The sequence below is a fragment of the Vigna unguiculata genome, chromosome 1, assembly GCF_037176805.1.
Source record: "Vigna unguiculata cultivar grain cowpea cultivar isolate G323 ecotype 2 chromosome 1, ASM3717680v1, whole genome shotgun sequence".
NCBI classification, from domain to species: Eukaryota; Viridiplantae; Streptophyta; class Magnoliopsida; order Fabales; family Fabaceae; genus Vigna; species Vigna unguiculata.
Window position 1 is genome coordinate 46,648,466 of NC_140792.1, and position 25,311 is coordinate 46,673,776.

Consider the following 25,311-nt stretch of genomic DNA (forward strand, 5'->3'; position numbering starts at 1 on the left):
CAAACTTCCTTTTTTAATGCACCATTTTCTAACAACTTATGTGGCATGACATTAGTTATAATAAATATTGTGCTTCATAACATCCACGATATCAAATCGAACCAATTGCATCGAAAAATCGATTAACCCGTTAATCATTATGTGTTTGGTAACTATAATTGGATTTAAAATAACTAAATTAAGCAAAAAATAATTGGAAATTTTGATTTAAAATTGGCTCCTATGAAAACAATACTAAAAAAACAGTCTTATAAAGGATTATGATTATGATATTTTCACTTTTATAATTTGATTCTCATTTTATATTTTCTGATGTGATTTAATAAGTATTGATTCATTCAAAAGTCAAAATATAATTTTTTATATTGTTAAAATATAAGGGTATAATTAGTCGCATAGTACTCAGTTTGGGGCTAGGGTGTCAAATAGGTACTCGGTTTAAAAAAGTGTCAATTCCATCCCAACTTTTGAAAAAGTGCTTCATTTAGGTCTCTTTCAGACAAAGTTGACTAACGTCGTTAGTCAACGTGCCACGTGTCAGTCTCTGGTTTTTTTGATTTTGATTTTTAATTTTTAATTTTTTTTTTTAAATTTTTAATTTTTTTTTAATTTTTTTGAAAAAAAAATACAAATGCCACATGTCAATTCCATGTGTGTGACACGTGGCATTGCCAGTGCCACGTGACATTATCAGTGCCACGTGACATTATCAGTGCCACGTGTCAGTGTCACTATCAGATGTCATTGTGTTGATTTCGATTTAGTCCTCATATATGTTTTTTTGTTTCAATTTAGTACCTAAGTATGTGTATCTGATTCAATTTTGTCCCAATTTTTTTTAATAATTAAAATATTTTTGTAATCTATTTTTTATAAGATTAAAAATAATTAAGTATAAATATTTTTACAAAATTAAGTACTAATATTTATATTGTTCCCTTCAATTTCAGACCAAATTTATTATTTATATAAATGTTATACTAATATTTTTTATTAAAAACGACTTTTTAACATATTACTTTATTAATTACTTTTTTATTAAGTACTCATGTTTTGTTATTTTTTTTTAAATAGAACAATATTGTCTCTTACTAATTTTAAACCAAAATTTCTATTGGTTTGAATGTTATACTAATTTTTTTTATTATTAAAAATGACTTAATAAAATGACTTTTACCACTAAATTTTAATATAAATATCAAATACTTAAATTTTTGTTAAACTTTTATACTTAATTACTTTTAATTTTATAAAAAATGGATTTTAATTATAAAAAAAATTGGGACAAAATTGACTCAGATATACATACTTAGGTACTAAATTGAAATAGAAAACATATACGGGGACTAAATCGAAATCAACACAATGACATCTTATAGTGATACTGACACGTGACACTGATAATGCCACGTGTCACACACAGGGACTTGACACGTGACATTTTATTTTTTTTTTTCAAAAATTTTTAAAAAAAAATTAAAAAAAAAAACAGAGACTAACACGTGGCACGTTGACTAACGGTGTTAGTCAACTCTGTCTAAAAGGGACCTAATTGAAGCACTTTTTCAAAAGTTAGGATGCAATTGACATTTTTTTTTAAACCGAGTACCTATTTGACACCCTAGCCCCAAACTGGGTACTATACTACTAATTATACCAAACATAAGTGACTGGTAGATGAGAGACGTAAGTCTAATTTTAGTCAAAAGAAAATAAATTTTGACATATGGCCAGATTGAGCCAATAGTCAAAAGATTTTTCGTTTCCTCCCCAAAATAAGTCCATCAAGGACATTTTTTCTAAAATAAGTGTGGGGGAGACAAACTGTAGGTAGGATTTTCCTTTTGATGTTTTTTGTTTTTTGTTTTTTTTTTTGTTTTTTGTTTTTGTTTTTTGTGTTTTTTTTTCATTTAAATAAAATTGTGATTTCGTTTTGAGAAAATTGTGAAAGTATTAACTTTTTACTAAGTGAAACTTTTAAACAATATGTCTCATAAGAAATCCACCAAAAATATTTCCCTGCTTTCAATAAAACATATTGACACTGGATTTTGGGATTTGATTCACTAAGTGAGATGATCATAATTCTGGAAAAATAAAAGTCATGTTGATATGGGTAGATTGTTTCTATGATTTGCTAATTGAGTTGATCTGAGAATTTCTTGATTAAATCTTTTGTGAAAGAATTTGACCTTGTGAGTCTTGAGCCTTAATGCAAAGGATGGACCACCATGTGCCATTCCTATTTTTTCTTGAGTGACTTGCTCATGTTTGTTTATATTCAAATATTTAACTTGATTCTTTTGTTTTGCATCTTAGGTGAATATGCATGATTTGATATGACTGAGGCATTTCTTGTTTTAAGCTACTTGGCCAAATAAGCCCACCTTGATATTAATCCATTGGTAGCCCCTTTGAGCTTTAAACCTCTTTTTCTTGTTTTAAGCCTATTGCATAACCTTGAAAAAGAAAAAGACCATATTCTACCTTAGGAAGAAAGAAGGAGCTAATGGATTATGTTCAAGAATGGTTGAGGAATAAAGTGTGTGGGTGAGTACCTCACCCACAAATTAATAAAAATGGCAAAAGGAAAAATTGTTGATGAAAAAGTGTTGAAATAATTACTTTCTAAAAAAAAGAGAGAGCAACAAAGCAATAAACGAAAAGGAGTTGTTTTTGAAATTATGCTCCATTATCTTTCTATATTTTAATTTCAAAATCCCAAAAATCTTAATTTTTTTTCCTACCTTTGCCTTAGCCCCATTATAACCTGTGAAAAGTCCTCATGATATTTGAATGCATATTTTCTGAAATTTTGTGAATATTAGAGTCTTGTTAAGTATTATGAGAGTTTACTTACATGAGTATTTTGAGTGAAAACACAAGCCAAAACACTTGAGAGAATTTTAGTGAGAAAATACACATTTAACTTGAGTGCTTTCTTTCATAATTGATTGTCTTGTGAATTCAAAAGATTAACTCATGTGTGAAAAATAGAACCTTTCTGTTTGTATATACATGATAATTTGATCTCTAGAGTATTGATTTGTCTCTAGTGATGTTCATTCCTTTGATCCAATGTTGATGTGAAATAAAATACCTCAGATTAAGTTTTGAAATTGCTTAATTTTGCCCAGGAGTGCAAAAGGATAAGTGTGTGGGTATGATGAGTGCGTATTTTTGCCCTCATTTAATGTTTAATTATGGGTATTTAATTGAATTTGTGTGCTTAAAGATTGATTTAATTGAGATTTCATATAATTGGGTTTATTGAGCTTGAGATACAAAAACATGATAAAAATAGCTTTTTAGTTGCATAAATGTTCGTTGGATATTTTGAGGTGTGTTAGTGCAGCTGCAGCTAAGTTAAGCTCATGGAGGTGTGGAAATAAATTGATTAAAGCTTCATGACATTTTAAAGATAAATCCAAGAATAAGAAATTATCAAAAGCACAAAACTTCAACCCAAACATTGCATGAAGACGGCAAGAAAAATTTGAAAAAGTGAAGAAGTTTGGCTAAACCAAGAAGAGAGAACAAAAAAATTAGACCTTGCGGTTTTCTTTATCTTTATGATAGAAGATAATTTGGGAAAAATATATCTTTAGATATTTTATTTGATATTTTTAAATAATTATCTTATTTAATTATATCATAAAATATTAAAAGATATTAACTACCAAATCTTTTTAAATATGACAAGATCTTCTAGAATCTTTTTAGATCCACAACAAACAAATATATCTTGAAGATATTGGATTATTTAGAAGATAATTTGAGGAGATTGCAAAGGGTTGATTCGGAAAATTAATACAAATATTAATTGGTGATAATTTATCATATATCTTTAAGTAATTAATTTATTTAATTATATTAGATATTGATATTATCAACCAACTATATTTGTCAAATACTCTATATCTCTCCAAATATTTTTAAATATTTATATTTATTTTATTTTAAAAGATATTTGAGAGATTTTAGCAACAGAAAAGCCCAGTCCAATTCCTATATAAAGAGACCAAGGGAGAAGTAGAAGACAAGCTGGGGACTTCGGAGTTTTGGAACCCTTAGGGGTGCCTAATTTCGTTTCCTTTCTCTCTCTTTTCTTCTCTCTATTCTTCTTTTGTATTCTATGGATTGCTAAACTTCTTGGGTTGATTCCATTGTAATTTCATTATGGATTTTGAGGTTAGAATGAATTAATTTCTTTGTTCTTTTTATTATTGTTGAGGTTTTAATTCATCTATGTCTTTTATCTTTGAATCTCATAAAAAATAATGATTTTAGATCTATATGCATATTGATCATATGAGTCAAGGGTTTTTAAATTTAATTGAGACTTTACTTTGATTTTATTTAGAAACTTTCATATGATTAAATGAGTTTTTACCAATAATTGAGACTTTACTTTGATTAAAGGTATTTACTGTAACGAAAAATAATTGAGACTTTACTTTGATTAATTAAGCTTTTTATTTGGTAAGGAGATAAAAGAATAGACATGATTAGGCATAGTAAATTTGATTGAGACTGTACTTTGGTTGAATTTACTGTGGATAATCTAAAAGTTCTCACTTTTAATTGAGACTGTACTTTGGTTAAAAGTGAGAACGCCAACAAATTAATTGAGACTTTACATTGATTAATTACTAAATCTACAACAATAGTTAATTGAGCAATAATCTTTAGATAACCGATGATGAATCTATTTTGAAAAAGCAATGGAATCAATCTATTTTCTTTACTATTGTTTTTATTTCTTTTTATCTTTTAAATTTTATTTCTATCTTTGTTTATCTTAATCCCCATATTTTTATTATTTTATTTGACTAACTCTTTTGTATAGAATTTATAAGAACTAATTTGTTAAAAATCAATTCCGTGTTCGTTGGAAGACGACTTTGGGTTACTTTACCCTTACTATTTTGTTGACTACTTTCTTAACAATACTGAAGTTGTTATAGATAAGTAGTATTAATTTGATCGCTTGACGACAGCGTTATCAGTTATATTAAAATGTAACTTGTTATTTAAAATAAAAAAATCAAAATAAAAAAATTGTATTGAAGTAAGATGAAATGAATAAAAATTAAGTTCAAATAAATTGTGAAAAAAATATTAATTTAAATCAATTATTATTATTATGGAATGTGAATTATTATTTAAAATGAAAAAATGTAATTTAAAAAATTCTATTAACTTTTAAAGTATAAATACATAGTTTGGACAGTGAAAAAACAAAACAAAGGATTGTTTTTGTAATTAAATATAGGGTAACATGATTTACTTGTTTAATCTCTTTACTTATGAGAGATTCAAGAAAATTCACTAAACTAAAATATATCTATAAAAATTATTTTAAAAGAGTTAATCCAAACAAGTTCCAGACAAAAATGATCGATATATTAGATACAGTGCAAAAATATGTTGAGATATCTCAATTTCTTAACAATAACAATAGAAATCATGTATATTTTGCCATACAATTTATTCTGTAAACTTTATTAAGTGAAAAGAAGATGCCACACAAGTGAGACAATGTCACACTCGATGCATATTTTTCCAATTAATATTTATTTAAATAAACTATGCCTATTCAACTTAGTTTTATACAATTATTAATTTTTTTATTACATATACAATAGGCTGAATAGAATTTGAATTTGGATTTAATATTTTTTGTATTTATATATATATATATATATATATATATATATATATATATCAGATGTGTAATATTCTTAACATTTTTTAAATATTTAATTTTGAATTTAAAATTATTTTTGATAAAAGATTGATATCAATTCGATTTATAATTATCAAAACACTCTTTTGAAAGTTACAATGATATCTAATTATTTATATTTAAGTCGAAGATATATAGTAAATTAAACATGCGTTATGATCTGGAATGTAAAAACAAATTATAAGCACAATATCTTTGGATAAAATTTGCAGATAAAAAATATAAAAAATGAATATCATAAATAAATATTAGTATATTTTATATTAATGAAATAGATATGAGTATCATAATATCTATATTCGTAAATATTCGTATATGTAACACTTTAATTTAAATAAATAAAAATTAAAAAATGACTAAAACATCATCACATTGATCTTAAATTGTTTATATTTTATCAATTAATCTTAAAAAATATTTATTTATTTATAAATTATCATTCAACACAGTTTAAATGTGTTATTTGTCATTTATTTAAAATTTATAAATATTATACATTATATTTTTATTTAAATTTCTTATTAAAATATATAATTAAATATTAAATTTTTTTTATAAATATTCGTAAATAATAAAAAATGCTAGTACATGCGTAATAAATTCCAGTACATAAATACGGATACATATATTTAACAGATAAGGTACAAGAAAAATACTACTATGGATATCTACCCGCTCGTTAAAATTCTTTATTTATTTATGATGGAACAAAATGATTCTGACGATATTTTTCCCTCCCAATATATTTAGTAATTTTCAAAGAAATGGGTGTGTGGCAAGGGGTAGGGGTGTGAAAAGGAAAGTGGGATAGCGTGTTATAAAGAGTTAGCGGTGGCTGGCAGTAGTAGAATCATATAAAGACGATATCGGGGCTTCCTTTGGTTATGTTCTGGATTTTTGTTACCTTACATCTCTCTTACCTCATTTAATTATTTTCTCTTTCTTCTCTAAAACCTCAAACCGCAACACAGCACATAGCTTTCGTATTTGTAACGTAACTCTTCGCTCCTCTCCATCTCTCTCGTTCCCTAATTCCGCCATCACTGTGCCCAATTCCATTTTTCCTCGCCCCAATTCGGGGAATTAGGGTTTCGCCCCACTCATCGATGCGCCACCGTCGCTAGGGTTTTGCGATGGCGGAATTGGAGGAGGACCGGATGGGGGATTTCAAGCCCTTCTCGGAGGGCTCTTCGTGCTCGCGTTCGATCAGCGAAACTGTGAATGGCTCGCACCAATTCACGATAAAGGGGTACTCTCTCGCAAAGGGGATGGGTGCTGGGAAGTACATCATGAGCGACACATTTAGCGTCGGTGGTTACGATTGGGCAATTTACTTCTATCCTGATGGGAAGAACCCCGAGGACAATTCCATGTACGTATCGGTGTTCATAGCTCTCGCAAGCGACGGAACTGACGTTAGGGCTCTGTTCAAGTTGACGCTGGTCGATCAGAGTGAGAAGGGGAACGATAAGGTTCATAGCCATTTCGATAGGCCTCTTGATGGTGGACCGTACACCTTGAAGTATAGAGGCAGCATGTGGTTGGTATCATCAATTCACTCCCTCAATTTTGAACTTGGGATAATGGTTGGCTGTGGGGAATGGTGATATATAGAGACTTTGGGGTTTAGGGTTTTGAATCGAGTGACGTTGGCATGTCAAATGATGAGAGTTTAGTAGCATTATAACTTGCTTGTTTTATGTGTGTATACGTTTAATAGTAATTTCGATAGTCATCTATTTAAATTTTAATAAATGGTTATAAATGCACTTAGAGTCTAAAGTGCACTGCTACTTTGTAGATAGGACAAATTTAGTACCTTAATTTGTTTACGTGTTCTCAATTTTTGGAGCTCGAATCATGTGCCTGCATTGTTTTTTTTGTCATTCTAGTTCCTGAAAGGAGTAAATTGAAGCAGAGTAGGAGTGATTTTATATGAACAAAATGCATGACTACATCGATGGTGCATTGTAAATCCAGGGATTGAGTTACTTATTTTTTAGACCTAAATATAGTTTTGTTTGTGATATGATTTTCAAGCTTTTTCACCAGTGGACAGAAGGTTTTTATCTCTAATTTTGTAGGTTCCTGCTGTTAACATTTTGATCACATTCTCAGGAGTGGTCCTTACATGATGAAGCATGATGGCAGTTTATAATACCTTCAATTTGTTCAGCATTGGCCCCTTTTTTTTTGTTATTGTATTCTGTTTAGTTAGGGTTTTGGAGTTTAAATTTTGTGCTATCATACCAGATGTTTTTGAGAATATTGTCTGAAAGGAGAAATGCATTTAAAATCAGTTAACGTAATTTTAGTTACCTATATTTGACTTTCTTAATTTTTTTGGGATGGTGGATAGAATGTTATTGTGTATGGTTTTTGGAGTTTCCTGCAATTAAAACGTTTCTGTGCTCATTTCAGGGGTTACAAGCGTTTCTTCAGAAGAACTCTACTGGAAACTTCAGAGTATCTAAAAGATGATTGCCTCGTCATGCATTGCACTGTTGGTGTTGTCAAAACTCGTTTTGAGGGATCTAAACAGGGTGTTATTGTGCCACATTCAGACATGGGCCAAAACTTTAAGGACTTGCTAGACTCAGAGGTTGGTTGCGACATTGTTTTCAAGGTTAAAAGCGAAAGCTTCAAAGCTCATAAGTTAGTACTTGCGGCACGATCTCCTGTGTTTAGAGCACAGTTTTTTGGACTTGTTGGGGATCCTAGCTTAGAGGAAGTAGTGGTAGAGGATATTGAGCCTTTTATCTTCAAGGTAGTTTTCAATTTCAATTAATTACTATTTGTAATATCTGTAGAGTGAAATACATTTGTGAATATGACCAGCAAACTTGAATTAATTTGTTTGTCGATATTTTCATAGTTTGTTGGTTATTTGTGTTTGTTTTGTTTGTAAAGTAGTTTGATGGAACTTGTTGTATCTTTGTGGTGGAACAAAATAAATTGTTGAATAGATAACTTTGATTTTGTCTTTTACATTGCAATCTCTTAGAGCACTTTTGAGATCAATGAAATCGTGTTAATTGTTTGCAAAATAAGCTGTGTCCAAGATAATAAGTACGATTTGTTAAGTTTTGGTTTTTTTGTAAATAATTTGTTTTCTTGCATCTGAAATTTTGTAGTTTAATATTATTTTCGAACTGTTTTTTTCCTCCTTAGCTTTATGGTTCTCTTTTTCTTGTGTTAAAGGATTTTTTGTCGTTTCTAAACAAAGTTAATTATCTTTAAATCACTTTTCAACGAACTTAGACATACATGAATTTTGACTAGAATGAATTATAACAATAACTGACTATTTTAATAATCAAACTTTTGTAGTTGTCCTAAACACATCCCAAGTTGGGAGAATGTTGTATGTGAAAATATGTCCAGTTTGCATGTGTAGTTTGTTCAGTAATGATAGCTAATTATGTCAATTACGATCTCATTTTTTTTAGTAGTTACAGAGTTGTGGTTCTTTTTTGAGATATGTTATTTCCTTCTGGCAGCCTGTCTTCTTCATGTTATATGCTACCTGTCATTTTCTAACTGAAGTTATTATTCTTTCACATTAGTTTGTTGAGCAAATTGATTAAATGGTAATTCTTAACTTGTTTTTTTCTTCAGGCAATGCTTCTCTTCATTTATTCTGACAAACTTCCTGACATCTATGAAGTAATGGACTCGATGAATGTCTGCTCATATGCTGTCATGGTGCAGCATCTCCTGGCTGCTGCTGATCTCTATAATCTTGATCGGCTCAAACTGCTTTGTGAATCAAAATTGTGTGAAGAAATCAATACTGACAATGTAGCCACAACACTTGCCCTGGCAGAGCAACACCACTGTCCTCAGCTGAAGGCAATCTGTTTAAAATTTATTGCAAATCCAGCAAATTTGGGAGGTATGTATCATTTTGGAATATGAATGTTAAAATACATGGTTTCTTTTCAACTTAATATTCTTTTGGCAATTAGTGTATTATGTATTAAATTCTGGATGTTTACTGACACTTAAATACATGTTACTGCATCTTTGTGTCTTGAAGTAGATAAGGATAGGTGTTTGAATATGCTATGAGGTCAAATTTTGTTATTAGCAATGTGAATCTGTTAGAATTTTATTCGATACCGGTTTGTCTATGTTCTGTTTGGGTTTCTTGGTTTCAAGATACTACCTTGTGGAAACAATCATTGTGCTATTTTTCTTTTTAAATTTTTTTCTATACATTTCTTCTAATTGGATACCATCAATAGTTAAATGAACATTAAACACATACACTTAATTATATGGAACTTGCATTGAACTTAGAAGTGCTTGACATCATGGACATCTTTCTGAGGCTTCTGGTTTGTCCATGTTAATCTCAAGAGTAAGCACAACAAAGTATGTGTTTCTTACTGGAAACAGTCAGGGGTTGAGAATAACTTACACGATAGTGTGGCTTTGCAATTTAGCAGAGTGACCCCTGTGGGGGACAATTCAGTGTTGCCGCTGTAGTGGCCCGAATAGATGTTATGGCGGCAGGATTAATGCTACTTTTTTGTTTTTTCTTTCTTAAAGTGTGTCGCCTGTTCCCTCACTTGGTACTTCTCTCTCTCTCTCATCTCCTAAAGACATTTCTTCTGGGCATCTCTGGTGGTGTGTTTGTCTTCTGTGGCTGCTGTGATAAATGAACTAGGGTTTTTTCTTTCTAAAGACAGAGGATTGTCAGGCCTGATTCTAAACTGGGCCCTTTTATCCAAACATTCCTATAATTGGGGAAAGGGTTCTTTTACAGTTTTTTAATTATATGCGTTTGTTAACATTACTCTTGTTAACATTACTCCGTAATGTTTAAGAATATTTAAATCATATAAAAAACCATTAATACTCAATTGAGGATTATAGAATAGAGATAAATATGCAACTTATAATACATAAATATGTAGAAAAAATGTAATTAATTAATATAATGATGATAACTTATACATACATACAGGTCTGATCCTCTATTTAGATCGTATGTACACTTAACCCTTAATGATGTCATCAACCTGGTCCCCAAAAAGGGGTTGAACCAGGATTCCAGGTCTTCTACTACGGATGTGTGTGTTCTTGATCACTTGTTGTGGATTAAATGTGGTTTTGCACTGCATTTTTTCTGAAAGAGAAAAAGTCGAATATTTGAGTGCAAATGACACTAGGGGATTTAGATTTAATAACAACTTTGTACCATGACATCTCATTTTGTAGCTGGTTTATAATTTTTTAATCATATGTTAATGTAGAATATATATCTAATAATTTATACTGGTTCATGCTGTTCAACCACTGATCCACTGGATCAGCCAAGTCCCATCAATGGAGTGCCTTGTCCAGGTCAATTACCGGACGACTTTTGATAATATTGAGTGTTGTGGTGGAGCATAGTGGCCCCTGGCCGGATATGGGCATCCACAGAAACAGTGGCACACATACTGCACACACACTTATGATTCAGGCCCACTGAGTCTTCTCTGCTTGTTGTACTTTCTCATGTTTCCAAGGCCTATTTAGTCAGGAAAAAGTAAAATAGAAAAATATAGGGGTTTTGATGGATATTTTTTATCTGGTATATTATTAAAGTGGTAATTTTTTGTAATCTCGTTGTAGTAGTTTTATTATCTTGCACATACTTGTGATTCCAGAAACTATTGCAAATGAGCTTCTTGGGATAATATCGAAGGGAAATAAGGATGTTTGTTAGTTATAGGGGAATCACTGAAGCATTGAGAAGCCACGATTTGTTAAGGAATATCATATTTTATCTGTATGAAAACGGCTTCTGTGCATGTGCAAGGGTAAGGCTGCATGTAGTGACCCTCATTAGTTTTTATTTTTAGAACTGCATTTGTTTTGGATAGCAGATATCATTAACACTTTGATGTGGCTTGTGTTATAGGGGGGATGTTTTTTAGTGGGTTATGGTTTATGTTGTGTCCTTCTAATACTCTGTTTGGTAATTGTGAATTCCTTCTTTCCCGATTCGTAATATAGACAGTAAAAGCTATCTATAACTTATCTTATTCCTTCTTTTCTGTAAGCTTCGTTTTAAATTTTATTTTTATTTCTGTTAATATTTTAGTAGATTTCTTTCCACTGCTCCATTGTCATGTTATATCTGTTTAAGATAGAGGAAAAGAAAGATATGAATGTAAGGGAACAGTAGAAGTAAACCTGGGTAGTTACGTTAAAAAGGGATATGATCTTCTGTGTATGCCCTCACCCATGTGTGCAGCATGGACATGAAATACAACATTTTTAGCTGTACCGTTCATGAAACGTTTTATCCCTTTAATATTCTAAAAGAAATTTCCTTAACCTTTGGTGCTCTCTTGTACTCTGTAGTTTGTAAAGTCATTCTGTTTATTTGTTACCCCGTTATTTTTTTTTTTCACATTTGTTTACATTTTACACTTAATTTAAATTTGTAACCCCCCTCCTCTCTCTGTCTACTCACATGGACAATTTTATTTTGACCCTGTCACTTTTTTAAATAATTGTAATTTTGTTTTATAATTTAAATTTGACGTGTTTGATCATTGTTGTTAGCTGTTTCTTTTTTTTTACCTCGTATCTTATGACTAATCGGATGTCCTTACATTTTTCTTCTTTGCTATCTGTTAATTGATGTTAGGATAAATGGAACTGGTAGTGTGTCCATTTTCCAGATTTTGTAATTTTGTTTATTGAATCGATTTCAAGTATTTGGTTTGTGAAATGAATTGCCATAGTGTGATTCAATTCTTTGTACTTATGAAAATAATGCCCCGCTCCTGAGCTTTTCATTTTTCGTTTCCAGATGAATCATTTTCAGAAGGTAATCCCTATTTCTAATGCATGAAATAATCAAGTTTTTGTACAAAATTGGTGGATTTTGAAAATCTGTTTCGATTCAATCTTTGAATTTCCATTACTTAATTATTCATTGATGGGGCAATTTGAGGTTTCTGCCATTCTGTGTTTGCCGATCTTTACAGAGCTCGCAAAAATTTTGAACACCAATCCGCATGTTTTATGTCTCTGGGTTTCTACTCGGAATAAATGTTTATTGGCGTTGTTTTCAAAAACTCAATACTTTCCAGGATTTTGTTACCTATCGCTTAAATTTGGCTCACTTTATATACTTTTTGCGAGTGTTAATGGCTTTTGGAGCCTCTAGAAATTTGAAGCTTTGAACACTGAGTGATGTATATGATTACACCTTGTGCAGCTGTGATGCAGTCGGAAGCTTTTGTGCATTTGAAAGAGAGCTGCCCGGCAATGTTGTTGGAACTGCTGGAGACATTTGCCTCAGTGGACGATAACTCAAGCCTGACATTGAGCAGAAAGAGAAGTGGCAGTAGCATATATGGTCAAGATTTGGCAGACGGGGCAGCTGCTGAATCGGTTAATCCAAGTGGCAGGCGATTAAGGAGGCGAACATAAGCATAGTTTACAATCTGAATCTGCAAACCATTAAAGTGTGATATAGATAACCCTAGTCATGGAACTCCCTGTCAATATAAGTGATTCACCATTTTGAATTCAACTGATCCCTGAGATTTATATGTCAAGTTTTCTGGCCTTCCGTCCTTGTCTCATGGGGCTATTTTGAACGTCATTTTCTGTGGTAGTTTGACATTAGAACAGTTCTAATGTAGGGTATATCGTGCTTGATGACTTTAATAAGAAGTAAATAGCTGATATATTTGTTTGTTTTATCACACGATGCCTTGGAAGAAAACATTTCCTTTTTGAGCGAAAAAATAGATGAATGACAGAAGCTGTTTCTCTTGGAATGCCAGGATGAGTGAAGGTCTTTCCTGTCATATCTAAAATTCAGACTCAGATCTATCTCGTCTGAGAAACAATAAAAATAACTGATATGTTTAAGCAGTATAGAGAAACAAATGTGTACTTGTGGATGATAACGTTAGATATGTAAAGATGATGATTATTAACAACACTTTTTATTACACAATTTATTTTGTTGTTATAAAATGTCAGGGGAGGGATGTTATTTGAATATGAAGAACGAAGAGTCTATTGTAAGGGTTTTCTATATTAATTATTTATGATATTTTAAACTACAAGTATTCCTTGTTCCTGCACCACTAGCGTTGCCTTCAGTAATTGACGGAATGGAGAGGGGAATTAGGCTTCGTCCATTTGATAAATTTTATGTTTCTCGTTTACAATACCCAAGAGGGTGTTACTTTCCGCAACCTATCTATTTTCTTCCTGTACACCCATCAAAGTTTGCTGAAAATTTAAAGAAAATTTCACCCATTTAATTTAAAAAATTAGACATTTATTTCCTTACATTTTTAATAAAACAGTAATTATATTTTTCTTTAATTTAAAAACATTCTACATCCACTTGAGAAATCATGGTTAATAGAGTTGACTTTGGAGCATGCTATTGCATATGGAGTCCTAAGCAGGGGTGGATCATCATGGGTGCAGGGGCTTGGCCCCCCCAAAATTTTGAAACTTTTTTTACAATTAATATTCTGATTTTTTTATTATAAATATTAGGTATTTTGATTTTATTTTGTTATAAATATTAAATTAAATATTTTATTTCTTTTATAAACATAATAATTAATACTAATAAATAATAAAATATAAAATCAAATATAATAAATAATAAAGATTAAAAAGATTTATCAAAGATATTTTTAATTATTTGTTTTCATTATAGATTGTGTTTTTTATAAATTGTTTTCATATTTCATTTTCATTTGTTTTCTTTTATTTCTGAAAAGAAAAAAATCTATTATTTTTTCTCTTATTTCTCCTTTATTCTCTTCCCTTCTCAAGGAAGAAAAGAAGAAAGTAATTCTTTCGTCTTACTTGATAGTGAAATATTAATTCAATAATTTATTTAATGAGCTTATTTTATATGTCTATATCTTAAATTTCTTACAAATTGTTCCCATCTTCCATTCTTACCTATTTTCTTTTCTTTCGGAAGAGAAAAAAATCAATTATTTTTGCTTTTATCTCCCAACTGTTCTCTTCCATTCGAAGAAATAAAGAAGAAGGTAATTCTCTTTTGTCTCACTTGATAGTGAAATATTAGTTTAATAATTTATTTAAGGAGTCTCTTTTATATTAATTTTTTATTTTATCAACATAGAAGAAAAAATGATTGTACTGTGTTTTTTTATAATTGAATTTTAAGTGTGGTTTGATTATCATCGAATTTTCTTTTGGTATTTATGTCTCTCAATTTTTTATTAGATTATGATAAATCATTTTTTAGTATTTTTTTTAAAATAGGTATATTGATGAAGAATAAAGGAATAGATTATTTAAATAGGTATATTGATAAATTATTTTTGGTATCTATGTCTCTCAATTTTCTTCGTATACTTCATTTTTTATTATATTAGTGACAATAATAAAATGTATAAATTTTGGATATATTATTTGGACACTCCAACAATATTGGTCAAGATTCGTCACTGATCCTAAGAATTTGTACTACTGAATCTCAATTAGGTGCAACTTTTAGTGCTTACAGCATTCTTTTTTTCAAACTTCTGATTTGGCGACAAACATTTGTGCTCATATTTTAGCCAGTTAAAACAAATTTGAATGTTAGTACCTAAATAATTTATTACATCCTATTCCAATTGAAAATAATATTTATAAATAAAAAAATATACTTCGTGTTTTAAATCGAATGAGATTCATCACATTTACATTTTTAATGAAAATATTACTTAGCTAAAAATTGTGAAGAATAAAAAAACATTTTTTAAAATATAGAAAAATATTTTTTTAAAAAAATAATTTATTGAAAAATTATATGTATCTCTCTTGAGATTTTTTTAAATGATGTTTATGTATTTTTTTTTTACTTTTAAAACAATAATTGATATATCTTATATTGTTAATAAAATAACTTTCATAGTCTTTTTTTTTATTTTAAAATATATTTATACTCGTATTAGAATCATAAAACACAAAATATAAAATACCAGGAACATAGAACAAATGTTCTGTCAATTCAATTCGTTATTCATAAAACCAAGTTTAAAATACTTCATTCTCACAAAGAGAAAAAAAATAATGTTTAGCAACTTTTCGTCACCACACGATCAAAACACTCACCACATCCAATGATTGTCAATACAAACATCGAACGGCTCTAGGTGCTCCGCATTTCACGCCTTATGTAACATTTGTCTTCGACTCTATCGAACTGAATGGACGATCCAAAATCACTCGCCCATCACGTTATCCTTGGCCCACCCGCACTCAATTATAGCCTTTCTTCCCAACCTCGGAACACAGACCGTACGATGGATTCACAGCCACGCGATCATGGGCCCATCAGCAATTGGGCCCAACTTTAAACCGTTAATGGCACGGTGTTTTCTAGTAGAGGTGGCTTGTTAACACCCACGTGTTGAATTTTTCAAAGGGGGGTGTGAGATGTGTTAGTGCCACAAAATATTGAGTGGCAAAGATGTGTATGTATGATGATTAGGGCCACGTGTCTTGATGTGTTTGAAATGGGCCGGGCCTAAAGGGATCCAATTGTTGCTTTCATTCCACCCATTAAAAGCCCTGTGGCTTTATGTGAGGTTACACATTCAACGTGTTTCTTTTCTTGTCCTATTACCATCACTTTGCACTTTGGAGATGGATCATTCACATTTCTTCTTCATGTAATGCTCAGGTGGGTCTGCCCTATTGGATGTTGACTCAACTACACATTTTCTATCTGGAAAATATTTATTTCAATAAAAAAACAACTGCTTGACAACACAACATAACCGTAAAATGGTTAAAGAAAAGTTATTTTTTAAGGAAAAAAAGTGAAAAGAAGAATAAATAATGGGTTAAATATTTTTTTGTGTTTAAACTTGAATGTGAAATTGAAATTTGTTTATATATTAAACTTTGATATATTTTGATTTCAAACTTTAAACATAAATAGATATAGTCATTTTAATCCAAGTGCATTCAATTCTTTTACGTGTCAATGACGTGTTTTAGGGTGACATATGAGTGGTTTACACCATTTTAACACATTTCAAAGTCATGTTGGAACACCATTTAACAAACTTAAAAATATTAATGTCATTGAGTTAAAAAGACCATATTTATTTATTTTTAAAATTTGATGATCAAAATATATTAAAATTTGCAAGAGAGAATAATTTCAATTTTACAATCCAATTTTGCAGACGAAAAATATATTTCACCAAATAATAAATAATAGTGTCAAATAAGTGTTACAAGATTTTCATATCAAAATATAGTTGTCCTTTATATTTTATTTTCCTTATAACAATGGTAAGATTATTTAGATTTGTATTTTGTTTACATTTTTTTGGTAAAGCAATGTTATTTAACTTTAAACCACTTTTACAAACAATTTAACTTATTTAATTTTAATTTTATGGACTTTTTTAATGCCAAAGTAGATTTAAGTATTACATGCAAATTTTGTTTACAATTTTTTTTAATGTTACTTAACTCCATATAATTTTGCTAAAATGAGTGTCTAACTTAATTTTGCAAGCATTGTAATTAACTCAATATATTAATTTTTGAAATATTCCCTTTCAAAAATACTTTTAAATAATGTTGTGTGTATAAACAATATCACGTAATTTATTTTAGTAATACTTTTTATTCAATAAGATACCATTTTATGAAGTTGGATCTATCATGTTAAAAGCCTTGTTTAGCAGTTGTGATTAGTGATTAATTAAAAATTAATGAAAAAACGTTTGATAGTGACATAAATGGTGACGTGAAGTAAATCTTACTTGTGTTTGGATGATGCATTAAAGGCAACGAATCTCGTGTGTCTTTTTTAATTTTTGTAAAAAATAAAATACAATTTTTGCATTACCTAACCACATGATAAGGTTTCACCTTATTCATGTACATCCGTATTACGTAGTAAACTAAAATGTTTGGCATTCCAAAAATTTCAAAAGAGAGTTTGAAACCCTATCCAACATAGGAAGCTATATAAATATGATCAATATTATTTAAAAAAATGTTTGGAAGAAAAAAATAATTAAAAATATGTTTTATAGGATCATATTATAAATAATTTTATTACTCTTTACTTTATTTTTTTTAAGTAAATTTTAAAATTAATCAAATTTTAGGTCCAACAGAGTGTTTTCACCGTTGGTGTTCTTTCCGATTTCTACGCATTTCACCGCTCTACCGGAAACTTCCTCTGCCCCCTACCATATTTCAGCTTGATAGTTTCCATGGTCTATTCAGGATTGAGTCCTGTGATTTGACAGCAAACTTAAAAAGCCACCTATATATGCTTTACACTCAATCATTATGGATAACGCTTCCATTCTTTGTCTTACTGCAGTTGTTGGTACATAATTAACCAACCCAATTTATAAAATAAAATTTACATTCATTTATATATTATGAAATTATTTAATGAAACGTGAAATTTTCAACAATTTTCTGAAAAATATGGAAATAAAAAAAAAAGTGATCGAACAAAATTTGGATACGTAAAAGCCCAAATTTTCAAAATGAAATTTGTGGGAGAAGTGGTATTCATCTACCAAGAACCCACGTACTAATCAAAGTACGACACTTATTTTATGATTTTCAACTGTCAATTTCGCAACTCAACATAAATGATAAATACAAGAGCGACGAGACTCTTTGGTCAAGAAACACTTGTTCGTGAAGTTGAAACACAGACACATTATCAGTTTTCTTTCTCTATTAATATCTTATTTAAACATATGTTTAGGTTTACGCAATTAAAACAACAAAGACAACAACACCTGCCTCACTGTTCAATCACATGACACTGTCTTTTAAATGAAATAATAATATCAGTTGTGAAGTATTTTTCTTAAGTATGCTTTCATCAAACGATTTAAATATTTCGCATTCAATTGTATATAATCGCTGGAGCTAAATACTTACAACACCTAGTAGAGTTAGGTTGGTGTTCTGTAATTTAAGTTTAATAGTGGCAGAAAAATAATGGCAAGAAAATTTTTAGAATAATGGAAGAATCCATTGAAATGTGAAAGCCGGAAGAGCTACCAAAAGTATGGATAAAGATAATTTAATTCTTATTTTTTATCTACTTTTAATATTTTTTTAATTATTAATAGATTATTTATTTTGATTCTTTTAAATAACGAGTTAAAAGTGAGATAAAAAAAAAGTTAAAATATTATTTTTTAATTTTGTGCCACGTGACCATCACCTCACGTCACATCACAGTTCGCACACTTCTTCAATTCCGTTGAGGGCCCAGCGCTGACGTGTCCCACAGAGAAGTCGAAACGTGGCAGAGCACAATGATTGGTGTTAGAAGGGACGACCACGTGGCGAGAGGAGAGAGCGGCCACGGTAGATGGGAGCGCAGAGGGGCCCGCGGGGGTTAGCAGAGGGCTGAGACCTTCCAGAAAGTTCGGCCAAAAATATTGGCCAGAAACGAAGGGAAAACGTAGCGGCCAGAAACGCGCCACGTGTCAGTGGAACCACACGAGCGTCCGATGTGGCAACCCCGTTACTCCGAAAATGATACGGCCCCTTTTATGCACCAGCAGTGAAAAAGATTGGGGCACTTTCCGCAAACGTTGAGAAAAATATAAACGGAAACGCCTAAAAACAGGGGAGAGGTTTTTTTTTTCTAAATAAACAGATTAAAATAAAGTTTTTTGCTTGGTTAAAATTGTTGCATTGGGTATTCCATTTTGTCCAGTGTTTGTGGTGGGAATCGCCATGAATGGCGAGGGGAGTGAAGCAATGCAAGTGGAGAAGGAGATGTTGGTGTACATGTGGGGTTACCTCCCCGGAGCTCTGCCGCAGAGGACGCCGCTGCTGACGCCGGTCCTCGTTAGGGTTCCGCCGTCAGGTTACTCCTGGAGTGATGTTTGCGGCGGCGGTTGTGGATTTGCCATGGCTATCTCTGGTACCTATCTTTATTTTTTCTTGCTAGTTATTTTTCTTTTTGAATTGGAGATTGAGGAGGCAAGCTTCTCTCTTTTTTTTTGGTACATGTATAAGGAGTTGCTTCACCGTTATATCCGTGTTTTTTCTTTTTATTTTAATGGAGTCAGAATCAAAATTTAGTGGAGTCGGTTCAGTAAGCTGAGCTAACACTCTGATGTTGTTCTCATCGATGTTCTTTGTGTGTGTGCGCTTTTGCTGCCGCAAAATTCTTTCCATTTATTTTAAAGTAAGGCGAAATTGATATTTTGGTAGAGTTAATTTTGCACCATAACAACTTGTGCATAGATTTTACTCTGGAACTTGCGCTGCTGTGGGAAGAATTGATTCCAGTGTTTTTGCCGAATATGGCACTTGGTTTTTTGTTTGATTGAATTTTTGCGTTTGGAACTTTTGCTGTTATTTGCTATTCTTAGTCTTTTATGGCTAATATTTTGCTAGGGTTCATGGGATTTTTCGTCCTGGTAGAATTGACAATCTTTTGTTTTGCCTCTGACTTTTAAGGCGTCTCACCTTTTGCCGATGCACTTTATTAATATCTAAACTTTTATCTCGCAGTCTGTAAGATATGCTAAACTTTCGTCACCCAAAAGATAGACCGACGAGGGAAGTTTGAGTATTTACAGAATGCAGGCATGATTGGGGTTTTAAAATTTAGGAGTACATATTAAAGACTGTTAATTTTACAATACAAAAAACACCATTAAGCCTATTTTGTTATGGAGCTCGAATCATAGAAGAAACCCACCTCTTTCTGTCCAACTTGTATGGTAAAATGTAAAATCTATGATGGTGTATTCAAACTCAAACTTATTTTCAAATTTCTATTACAATTATAGAAATAAGGAACATATCTTTATATAATAAAAAATATTTATGTTATACATGTATTATTAGAAATATTTTTATTTATTCTATTATCATATCTTCCTATAATGTGAATTTTTTGAAATTTTTAATGTCTTTAAATGAATCTGGGTTAAATGTCTTTTTTAATGATGATGATTAAGAAAGGAAAAAAAGGAATTAGATCCTTTTTGCACTTTAGATAAATGGGTTGGATTCATATTTTGTATTAGGTAGCAATATATTCAGATTATATATTTGACTAATCTTGTTTATAGATAATTTTGAATATATAAATTTTAATTGTCAATTTAAATAATTCAAGTGATGTTCAACACAAACACACACACACACATATATATATATATATATATACACACACACACTACACACACACTACATTTTAAAGATTATATTTGCGCTACACAGGGTACCAAGCAGTCTGTCAGGCTTTCAGTACTACTGTCTTGGGCTGGTTTTACTTATTTTCATCAATCACTCCCTTGGAACTTCTTGTTGTCTGTTTTCTAATATGGAGGCATTCATGTTTAATGTTTTCAATACGACTGTATGAGTGTAGTTTTTTTTTTTTTTTTTAAATGGTGTTGCATTGGTACTTAAGGTCAACGTTGTTCTTTCTTGATTTATTCTTTTTTGAAGGAAGTGCTTATGTTTCTGCCTTCTATCACTTCAGGCTCCCCTTTTACATTTTATTAACATAAAGGATTCATAATGTCTGATACTTTGTTCCTTAATCAGAGCCCGGAAAGCTCATAACATGGGGTTCATCAGATGATTTAGGCCAAAGCTATGTTACATCAGGCAAACATGGGGTAATGCGTAACCATATAGAGTGACAATGTTCTCTTTCTCTCGTTTCTTTTTCACTCGACTGACATTTTATAGTTTCTTTATAAAGGAAACACCAGAGCCTTTCCCTCTTCCAACTGAAGTGACTATTGTAAAAGCTGCATCTGGATGGGCGCATTGTGTTGCAGTCACTGGTAAGAATCACTTACTCATCTTCCTTGCCAAGGAAGGAACACTATACAATGTGATTAAAATGAGAAGGGATAAACTAATGTTGAATTGGAAGGTTTGTCCTTTTGGATAAATTATCCAATACTTGCAAATTTCCGCATGTAATTAATCCAAAACGGATCCAAGATATTGTCTGTCCATAAAACTTGTTTTTCTTACTTCTATCATCCTACATACCTGGTTTGCTGGTCCTATGCAGACTGTGGAGAAGTTTATACATGGGGATGGAGGGAATGTGTTCCCTCTGGGAAGGTGTTTGGTGAATCATCAACTGGGGTGAAACCTGAAAAGGATGTACCGGCAAGGCAAAGTTCATTCTTGACGGAGCAAAGTATGTTTGCCCCTTTATGATTATCGAAAAGGTGTACTTAGCCTTTATCTGTCTAAGTGATGTAGAATGTTTTGCTACAGTAAGTCCTCATTCTCAAGGTTCAAAGTCTACTGCAGGAACTGCTTCTAGTACCAGTGGAGAAGAAAGTACAAAAAGAAGAAGAGTTTCTTCATCAAAGCAAACAGCTGAAACCTCTTCTTCCAGTGATGAAAATCTGACAGCGTTGCCATGTCTTGTCACACTAAACCCAGGCATAAGGATAGCAAGTGTTGCTGCTGGTGGTCGCCATACCTTAGCATTGTCAGGTATTGACTTTATTGAAGGACTATTTGTTAACCAAGGCCAAAAGTCTTGTGTATGTCTTTTTGTATATAATGTGATAATCATTTGGTTATAGAATTTTTTTGTGTGCTATGGAAGATCTGTTATGCAGTCTAAAACATTTTATTGATTATAATTCTCTGGAAGTTTCAGATATAGGACAGGTGTGGGGTTGGGGCTATGGAGGTGAAGGTCAGCTTGGTTTGGGTTCTAGAATACGAATGGTGTCCTCTCCTCATCTAGTTCCTTGTATTAATACCTCTTCTTATGGTAAAGATATGTCGTTGTCACTGGCTCGAGGAAGCATGAGTTCAGATGGACAAAATTTCAGAGTACCAGGAAGTTATATAAAGGCAATTGCCTGCGGAGGTCGACACAGTGCAGTAATAACAGGTAAATGTGTACAAGTCTATTTGGTATCTCAAGTGAAAGTAAAGTTATTTACTAATTTTCAAGATAGAAAATAAAACACAACTTCCATAATTGCTTATTATTTCTTAATTCTTTGCTACCAGTTACGTGAATTTTACTAGTCATATATGCTGATGTCCCAATATCTTCCTGTTCAACTTACAGATGCTGGAGCTGTGCTTACATTTGGTTGGGGACTTTATGGACAGGTAATTAAGGTGAACTTGGAACGTCTTTGGTCTTTTTCTCCACCCAAATTTCTTATCCTATTTGCCAGTGTAAATTTTATCAGTGTTAATTGTAAATAAATTCCTCTGGGGTGATCTAATCTGTGCTAGCTTGCTTGGGATTCATGCTAATGCTTGTTATACTAAGTTAATGGAATCTTGTTTTGGAAAAGTGTGGGCAAGGAAGTACAGATGATGAACTGAGTCCGACCTGTGTATCTTCCTTATTGGGTATTCGAACAGAGGGGGTTGCTGCAGGACTGTGGCATACTGTGTGTACATCTGCTGATGGTGATGTATATGCATTTGGTGGAAACCAGTTTGGGCAGCTGGGAACTGGCTCTGACCAAGCTGAGGTATACCCTTGCCATCCCATTGAAACACAATAATGTGATTGTAATACACCAGTGCATAATGGCTATCAATGTCATTATTGCTGTCACCTTAAGCTGCATAATGCATGTCATGCCCTTGGTTTGTTGTATTGAGTCGTTCGGCGATATTAATTTTAATTTTGAATTCCTAACAGACTATACCAAGGCTCCTGGATTGTCCGAGCTTGGAAAATGTCAACGTTAAGAGGATATCTTGTGGGGCGCGCCACTCTGCTCTAGTAACAGGTATACTATAACACAACTGCAAATGGAATTTTCATAACCATGTAAGCAAAGGTATTCTTCTAAGGGTCTTCTTAGATAAAATTTTCCATAGCAATTATAGTAGAGCAAAATAAGAAGGAAAAAGTAAAATGTGCCTTTTCGTAAGTTAAAGTTACTCTATACATAATTTAAAGATAAGAATTTTAAAAAGTGATATGAATTTCTCTAGAATTACTTTATATACAAGTTAATACAGAAAATCATTTATATTTTCTTACTTCATTTTTAGACATACTTGTGAAGACGTTTTCCTTAACAGATCCTAAGACTGAAGTCACATTAATGCATATCTAAACATTGCTAGACTGGACACCCTGTTTCTTTTCTCGTCTTCATCTCTTTTCTTAGATAGAATGTTGAAGGTGCGAATGTTCAAATATGGACGACAGTTAGCCCTTAATATGATCCTTTTTCTTTCATAATTTATTCTTTAGTGTCTCTGACAGAAAGGTTTTGAGATTGGTTATTTATCCTTTAGTTGCATTGCCTTTTGCCAATACAACTGACTGGAATGGAGCGACAGAAAATATTGAAACAGTACTTCTTCTTTTTTCATTAAAAATGTGAGAAGCTGATGCTACTATGAAATGGTGTTAATGAGCGAAATGTTTTTCGGGTTGATTGACTGCAAAGTTGTTAAATGTGGTTTCTGTTATTTAGTAAGCTTACCAGATGAATATATTTCTACAATAATGTAACAATAAAGTTCTAAATTCAGTCCGTGCATTACTGTTTCTGCTTTCATAATAGTCATACACGTTCTTCATTTTGGCTGGACTCTTACGAGGCTACTTACATGTCATGTTGAGCACACTGACGCTGTATCTTGATTATATTCGAAGATAGAAAAATCAGGTGGAAACATGCATGTCTATTATTAAGAGATTCTTATTAGCTCTCTTTTGTTTTGTTTCTTCAAGATACGGGAAAAGTCTTCTGCTGGGGATGGAACAAGTATGGACAGGTGCTTATATTGCACTATCAGTTTCACGCGACTCCTTTCAATTTCACATTTAAACAATCAATATCATTTCTATCAGACCAGACCACATTCGTCCGATGAGTGGTTCTTGTCTAATAAATTATTTACATTCTAAGTTTTAATTTCTGAATGTGGCAGTTGGGCCTTGGGGACGTGATTGACCGTAACATTCCTTCCGAAGTCACCCTCGAAGGTTGCGTAGCTAAAAACGTTGCATGCGGCTGGTGGCATACTCTTCTTCTGGCCGAGTCCCCCATTTGATGTCATGTCATGTCATGTCAATGCTCATGAGTCATGACCCAATTTTGTTAGCTAGCTGTTCTTTGTTTTGTAACATCAAGAAGCCATATGCATATGTGTATGTACATATAGTAGTGGTATACACATATGACATATGTATGCATTCTTTCATGGTGTGATTCATCATATCATGACTGCCTATCCAATACTGATTTCTGGTTTGGGAAGGAAAATATTGGTTCCTTTTCATCTATGTAACAATTAATCTTCATAGTGTATATTTTCTTTTAATTGTATAAATTAACCACTGTAATTACATACCGTAGAAGCTAGCACTCCATGCACTTGTAGGCGCTACGAGGTGGTTCTCTAGATTGTGTTTATATTATATATGTATACACACACACAAACTTTTTATTGGCTAAATGTATGGACAAATATGCTTTTTTATTAAGTTCAGAATAAGTAACATTTTGATTTATCGGGATGTTCACGTATGACGCAATTTCTGTATATACATTTGACCAGTT

At 31.7% G+C, this 25,311-nt stretch overlaps 2 protein-coding genes across 8 annotated transcripts; both read left to right on the plus strand.

Annotated features, from left to right (window-relative positions):
* Positions 1 to 6,608: 6,608 nt before the first annotated feature.
* BPM3 (BTB/POZ/MATH-domains containing protein) lies at positions 6,609 to 13,467 on the plus strand. The gene is made up of 4 exons (XM_028067594.2): positions 6,609 to 7,289; positions 8,171 to 8,516; positions 9,368 to 9,644; positions 12,975 to 13,467. The coding sequence occupies exons 1-4, from the start codon at positions 6,883 to 6,885 to the stop codon at positions 13,187 to 13,189; spliced, it is 1,245 nt and encodes a 414-aa protein (XP_027923395.1). The 5' UTR covers positions 6,609 to 6,882; the 3' UTR covers positions 13,190 to 13,467.
* Positions 13,468 to 19,284: 5,817 nt separating this feature from the next.
* On the plus strand, positions 19,285 to 25,235 carry LOC114179281 (ultraviolet-B receptor UVR8-like). Of its 7 annotated transcripts, none has more exons than XM_028065588.2 (12): positions 19,307 to 19,685; positions 21,329 to 21,402; positions 21,489 to 21,573; positions 21,810 to 21,941; positions 22,058 to 22,246; positions 22,410 to 22,454; positions 22,539 to 22,655; positions 22,839 to 22,891; positions 23,074 to 23,256; positions 23,430 to 23,520; positions 24,480 to 24,523; positions 24,680 to 25,235. In XM_028065588.2, the coding sequence occupies exons 1-12, from the start codon at positions 19,496 to 19,498 to the stop codon at positions 24,800 to 24,802; spliced, it is 1,326 nt and encodes a 441-aa protein (XP_027921389.1). In that variant the 5' UTR covers positions 19,307 to 19,495; the 3' UTR covers positions 24,803 to 25,235. The 7 variants fall into 7 exon arrangements, with proteins under 7 accessions (XP_085531305.1, XP_027921389.1, XP_027921396.1 ...); XM_028065595.2 differs by having other exon boundaries at positions 19,309 to 19,685; positions 22,416 to 22,454; XM_085675179.1 differs by having other exon boundaries at positions 19,285 to 19,685; positions 22,410 to 22,655; positions 24,480 to 24,513.
* The last annotated feature ends 76 nt before the right edge of the window (positions 25,236 to 25,311 follow it).